This window comes from Pseudorasbora parva, chromosome 18, assembly GCF_024679245.1.
Source record: "Pseudorasbora parva isolate DD20220531a chromosome 18, ASM2467924v1, whole genome shotgun sequence".
Classification (NCBI taxonomy): Eukaryota; Metazoa; Chordata; class Actinopteri; order Cypriniformes; family Gobionidae; genus Pseudorasbora; species Pseudorasbora parva.
Window position 1 is genome coordinate 29,719,638 of NC_090189.1, and position 6,972 is coordinate 29,726,609.

The window sequence follows — 6,972 nt, forward strand, 5'->3', positions numbered from 1 at the left end:
TCTGATCTCTGTTGCTCTGGAGGCCGGATGGCTGACAGCAGAACAGGACGCACTGTAGGTTTTTTTGAATGAAATAACCACACCTGATTTTATTTTATCCTTGTGAAAACAGAATACATCATAGTTTTCCCCCCAAGTAAATAAATACTTGCTGTGAACTCTGTCAAACAAACTACAAAAATCACACTTAAATGAGACAATTGGGTAATTTTAGTTTATTTTATAGCATGCAAAAATATGGCACCGTTTTAGCAAATTTGCACAATTTCATGCATGTGCTTTTGGTTTAATATAGCCCTTGTTGTTGTTCAGCCTCTCAATCTATTGAGATATAGCAAAATATTCCATTGAACTGTATCTCCACTGCATTCCTCCCTCTTGCGTTCTTGTCATCCTATATAAGGCTATGCATCAAAAATGACAAGGAATAAAAATAGTTTTCTAAAAAAAATGTTTAAAAAACATGTTTTAAGGGATGGTCCATGCACTAATAGTTCAACAGAATGACATAATGCTGAGCAAATGATGACAGAAGTTTAATTTTTAGGAACTATCATTTTAAGCTAAAAACAGATGCACAAAATGCCATGTATATTACAATAATACAAAGATTTATACAAATATGTGCTTTTGTATGCACCGGCTTGAAAGCACCAGCTTTCACCGTACACCGTACGGAATTCTAAATTATGAACAGCTGATTGCAATTTAATGTAGTTCATAGTATTAAAAGGGGATTTTTTTAAATGTATTTATTGTAAAACTAGTTTACGACAACATTTTATAAAGCAAAGGCTACCTGCATTTGCAAAGACGGCAACAGAAATGGCTGAAAGCCATCGAGAAAAAAACGAACTTGTCAAAAAAAAAATATATAACAAATGTAGCCTAATATATATATTATAAATTGATATTCTAGCTATGTTTTTGGAAGGTTTTCACGTGGCACTTATCATTCATCTTCTTTGGTTTCAGCTCCAATCCCCGTTTACATCAGAGTTTCCTAATCTCTGGGAGAGAGAAGAAAAAATGAGAGACATTTAAGTGTGTGCAGAAGCAATGATCTCAATATATAACAGCTATATTAAAAAAAAAAAAAAATCAGACTCTCATGTTTTCAAAGTTGAGTTGCTTGGGTTCTTAATACAGTCATGTGTGTGCAGAGAAAAAGAGATCTAGTTTACCTGTTATCATCAGATAAAGGAATATAGCCAGACCCACCACAATGGAAACAGAACTAAGCAAAAAAGCTAGACGTCCGAGTCTTTTGCCCCCATCATAATCTTTTGATTGTATCATGGACCGAGCCTGAAATGAACGAAAGAAACCCATGGATAAGTCAGCTCTATGATTGTAGATCAGTGTAATAATTGGTGCCCACATGGGTCACATTATGAACTATTAGGGGCCCTAAACATAAAATTAAACCTTTTTCTTAAACTTTTCCTACTGCATTCTGAGTTACTGAATGTTAATTCTAAACTTAATTTAAAAAGTTACAGCCAAACCTAATTACATGAAGTTTTACTTCGGTGGCACGACTCACCATATGTGCGAAATAAAGCGCGAACAGGTTTATCGGAACGGCCGGGCAGAAGCAGGAGATCACGGCCAACCACATGTAGCTGCATGGCTCGCGCTCTCCGGGCGTGGGCGATGACGCGCGGCCGAAACTGATCCGCGATGGAGAGCAAGGCTCCTCTGAGGCAACAGTCTCTTCGTTCTGTTCTGCTTCGGCGAGTAGTGTATCAGAAGGTGTGTGGTTTAATGCTCTCTTCAGCTCTTTGTCTGACATGTCAAGAAGTTTCTGGGTTTCTCCGAAGTCGGTGGACTGCAGCGCGTGACTCTTGCGCAGGACATCTGTCGCGTGAGTGGCGTCCGTGTTAATAGCCATCGCTGATCAAGTTGGTGTACAAAAACATAAAATGTAAACTCTTACTAAGTTATCTTATCAGCATAAGATTTGATTTAATCCAACTGTTCGCAGAGCAGCTCGAGCGAGGAATTCGTAAACCTACTGGACGCCCATCCACTCTATCTATATTTCCCACTCAAGAGTCTCATCACTGGACTGAAGAGGCGAATCTAGCCACTGCGTAAATCAATCAGTGTGCTTTGGGCAAGTTGGAAGGGTTTCCCACATCTGATTGGTGGAATCACACGCGCTAATTGACGCAAATGCATCCTGTATGGACCATTTTCACAGACGGTTATCAACAGTAAAATGCATTTTCAGAAGGCATGTACTTTTATAACACTATACTTAGTGTTTTATTACCATTGCATCAAATTACAAAAAATATGATAAAATAATTGTTAATTGCTACTACAGCGCCTGTGGCTTTGGGAGTGAAGGCAGATTTGACCAATGTTTCTCTTCTAAATTCCATTGTCAATCTCTCTTTTTTTTTACTCCCTTTGAAAGTTGTGAAAACACTTACGTATTTTTTCTTTTGATAATCGAGTAAATTGGAATAATATATATATAACCACACCACATATATATATATATATATATATATATATATATATATATATATATATATATATATATATATATATATATATATATATATATATATGTGTGGTGTTGTTATATATATCTCAAATATGGTACTTTAAGTTTAAGTTTCCCAACATTAATCTTATATTATGAAACTTATATTACTTAACTTAAACTTATTTTATGCATAATTGAAAGGCGAGAGCACACGCATTTATAAAGGCTACTGTACAGAAAAAGCATTACACGGTCCTTAAAGGGTTAATTAGTACACAAACATTTAAGACCTTCATTCATCTTCGGGACATAATTTAAGATATTTACGTGTTGGGATTGACATGACGGTGAGGAATTAATGAAGGGATTTTCAATTTTGGGTGAACTAATCCTTTAAGGGGGGCGTTTCCCCCCTCTATATTGAAGATGGAAATGGGAGATTATTTATAATAAACATGCTGCAACAACAAAATACATTAAGATAATGTTGCACAATGTTAACACAGCCTCTGTTGTTATTGAAGTCTACCGGAAGTTAAGTTTGGGCCACAAAAGCGCGCATGCGCAGTAATCTTTAGCCCCGTTTCCACCAAAATTACCCGGAACAATTTGTACCAGGAACTTTTTTACAGGAACTTTTCTCCCCCCCAGACCTGCAGCTGTCTGCGTTTCGACCGCGATAAAGTTCCGAGAAGATTAGACAAATTAGTCCGGTGATGTAGGACTGCGCGCGACTGCTCCTCCAAAATCAGTGAAGGACAGTAATCATTTGTGTGTGTACCGATTGAAAGATTTAGTGGACTGTTTACATGAGACGTTATCTAAACCGATCTGGTGTTTACATGTGATGACTTTCAATCGCAATCATTTTGTCACATGCAGTTTGTCTGCCGCACCAAAAATGTCAACGCTGTTTTCTCCAGCAGCTGGAGTGTGTTAACTGTAGCCATAGCAACTCTTAACGGCCACCAGGACTAATACAGTATTATTTATAGCTATTTGTTGTAAAGTGTAATAATCATCTCAGAAAAAAAAATCTTCTGTCAGGCGCAGTTAAAGTAAAAACTGCCTGGGGCAATATACGCTGTGTCATTACTCCAACATTATCTTCATAACTTACGAAATAAAAAGTTTACCCCTCAGAAAAATTAGCTTTCTTCTCTTGTCAACATGAGCGCGGCGCGCGCCGTCACGTCATGTAAGGACACACACTTAAAAGTAATCGGTCAGGTCGTTTACATGGTGAAAAAAAATTAATAACGAGTATGGAAGAGATTCAAGCTGTGCTGCTTTTGCTGGTTATGTATAGGTTTACTAAAGAGGTAATTAACAACGACAGAAAAGAGCACTAATATGCAGATTCAGCAGCATGCAGCTGCAGCATATTCAGAAAGCTTGTAAAGCTAGATTTAAAATGACAATGTATATTATTATCAGCTATTACGGACATTGAACGTGAGATGGCTGAGACGACCGCGCGCCACCAGACAGAGAGCAAAGACTGATATTTACTGAACGCAGAACGAACCTCGCAAAAGACTTTTAAAAATGCCGGTTGAACTGCGTGAGCTCAACCAATCAGCATATTCAGCGCCCAAGTCCCGCCCTCGAAAGTTCCTGAACTTTGAAAAAGTACTACCTCGCGAGCAGGGCCGTTTGGAGGGGGAAATATTTACCCGGAACTTCAATTTTACCCTGGTTCCTGCGGTCTAAACACACGAAGTACCACCCAAAGTTCCTAGTTCCTGGGTAAAGTTCCTGTGGTGGAAACGGGGCTTTTGTTTATGTTGCTGCCGTAGAAACCGTCTATAAGTATTCTATAAGGGTGCTTTCACACCTGCCTCATTTAGTTCGGTTGAATCGTACTAGAGTTCGTTTCCCTCTTTGGTGCGGTTCGTTTGGTCAGGTCTGAAAGCAGTAATCACACTCGGGTGCGCACCAAAAGAGGACCAAACAAGCGTACCGAGACCTCCCTGAAGAGCTGGTCTCGGTACGCTTTCAAATGAACTCTGGAGCGGTTCGTTTGTGGTGAGAACGTGATCCGACCTCGAACAGAACCAACTGCAAAAGTGCTGATCTTTTTTGGACTAAACCAGCTGCCGTAGTTAGCTGCGCTGACATTGTGTGCATGACATTATTACCTGATAGATCGTTGGCAATATTTTCGGGAAGATGAGCATGTCAAGAGTTAATAATTAATGCACGCCTCCGCTTGAAGTGATGAGTGATGCGCGTTCGCCGTCTGCAGTTCATTAGAGCGTTGTTTTCACGTCGCATCCACGCTTCATTATAGAAAGGTATTTGCATACTGTGGTAAATACACACAGTGTAGTAGATTATGGCCAGAGACAAAACCAGCCCGCAGTCGTCTCTCCATAGTGTTATTATAGTTTGCTGGCTTTGCCTCTTCTGCTGGGATTTTCCCACACGTAAATTCTGACCAATCGAAAAGCAGTTTAAGAAATACGCCATGGCCAATGAGAGATGTGGATGTTGTCACGTGCCTGCGTTTGGTTCGTTTCAACTGGTTCAGACCAAAGCAATCAGTGTGGTGTGAAAAGGATCCAAAAAAGCTGAAAAATGCAACAATGTATAATTGTTTGCCCTTGGTTCGGACCAAATGAAACGAACTAGAGATGTGAAAGCACCCTAAGATTCTTTTTCACTGATTGTAGAGGCATCAAGCTATGCCTTTGTTTTGAATAAGCAATCTCTAGTGACGAAATTTACATATTGTGCCTTTAATGTAGTATCTCATTCACCACAATAGAAGTTTACCCAACTATGACGATTTGCTTCTTATAAACCCTGAAATGTGAAAAGGGTCAAATTGTTGGATTCAGATGCGTTAATTGTTGCAGTTCGATTTGTTTCTGAGCGAAGTGGTTCTCAGTCACGAATATAACTACCCACGCACTCATTCAGGTTAAATGCTGTTTTATACTGGCCTTATCCATGTTTTTCTTGTGAACACTGGGTAACAGGAATGTGTGCACGTGTGTGTGATATTTCTGTGTTGAAGAGATGTACTATGTGCTAGTAGTACTTCACAGTGAATTAGGTGAAAAGAGAAATAAGGAAAGAGAGGACAAAAAGAGTATAAAAGAGTGGGTTGTGGGTGTCTCGCACCTTCACTTGCAGCATGCCATGGGTGGGTGTTTCTGGTACCATATTATGGGTTATCTACATATTCTACAAAAGATAAGACAGATAAAGAAAAAAAGTTTAAGTCACCTAGAGATGGACTGGCTCATGTAAGTATTATGCATTGTAAAATGAATCCTAAATGTCTACAATTATAATACATTTAAACTATGAAACTCATAAATCAGGTGAACAGTAATTTATCAACTAATATTCACAATATTCAATCAATAAACCAGAGGACTCTACTCACTCCTGTTACTTTTAGTCGGTTGTTACTTTAATACGAGTAACAGGACTTAAATGATCAGGAATATTTTTTTTAAAGCAATGAACATGACAAATTGCAACATGGCATGAGGACACCAAGCAAATTCTAGTTTTTTTTAAATAAACAACATCTAATAATTAATTTAGGTAACAGTACTTTGAGATGGACTTTCTCAGTCATGGTTACAATTTCCTAAAATATTGGCCAACAGAAATTAAAATGAGAGCAGAGGCAATTTTAGTTGAATATAAGAAAGAAAGTACTATATTTTTAATATAATTAAAAGGTTAAAAAAATATTTATGAAATGTAGTGCAGTAAAAGGTTTGAAATCATATATGCTTTGGAATGTAGTGAAGTAAAAGTTTTCCAAAGAAAAACACTGGTGAAGTCTTGAAAAATGTATTTGAGTAGAAAGTAAAAATACTCCACTAATGTCCAGCTCTGAATGAGAGAACTTACTTTTGGTCATCTCGTGGCCTGCATAAGATCCAGATGAAGCAACTCTTGATCATATTGAACATGTGTCTTGTGGCATGCATTTTGTTTTATTTTTTTATTTTTATAGAGGTGGCTGTGTGAAGCTCAAAACCTGGGGACTCGACTAAAATGTGTATTTTATATAACATATGATGGATTTCTTATGACAATTGTTTAAGCATAAATGGTATGAAGTCACACAACAACGCACAAAAAAAAACCAAAAAAAAAAAAACTTGAATTTGGCTATATTTAATGACAACGTTTAGGTTTAGATACCGGGACATGTAACAAATGTTAATTTTTGTGTGTTCTTAATGGTTTGTTTTACACTATCTACATTTTAAATTCGCAGTTAGATTAACATTCAGGACAATTTGCTATATATTAAAATAAAAGTTAATTTTCATGTATATACACACAATGTCATGGGGAAAGAAATGTTAGAAGGCCTATGTTACCCATTCGGTGGAATGGCTCGTTCATGAGACAGTCATCTTCTTGTAGGCTACAGCACACCTTGTTGTCACAGGGCAAGCATGGAAAACGTTTAAATTTAGATGTAATGGATCCAACTC

General features: G+C 37.7%; 1 protein-coding gene across 1 annotated transcript; it reads right to left on the reverse strand.

Moving 5' to 3' along the window:
• Window positions 1-231: 231 nt before the first annotated feature.
• Window positions 232-2,082, reverse strand: trarg1b (trafficking regulator of GLUT4 (SLC2A4) 1b). The gene is made up of 3 exons (XM_067424053.1): window positions 1,547-2,082; window positions 1,185-1,308; window positions 232-1,010 (listed from the first exon to the last, which is right to left on the reverse strand). Exons 1-3 carry the CDS (start codon window positions 1,892-1,894, stop codon window positions 994-996), a joined length of 489 nt encoding a protein of 162 aa, XP_067280154.1. The 5' UTR covers window positions 1,895-2,082; the 3' UTR covers window positions 232-993.
• Between the last annotated feature and the right edge of the window lie 4,890 nt (window positions 2,083-6,972).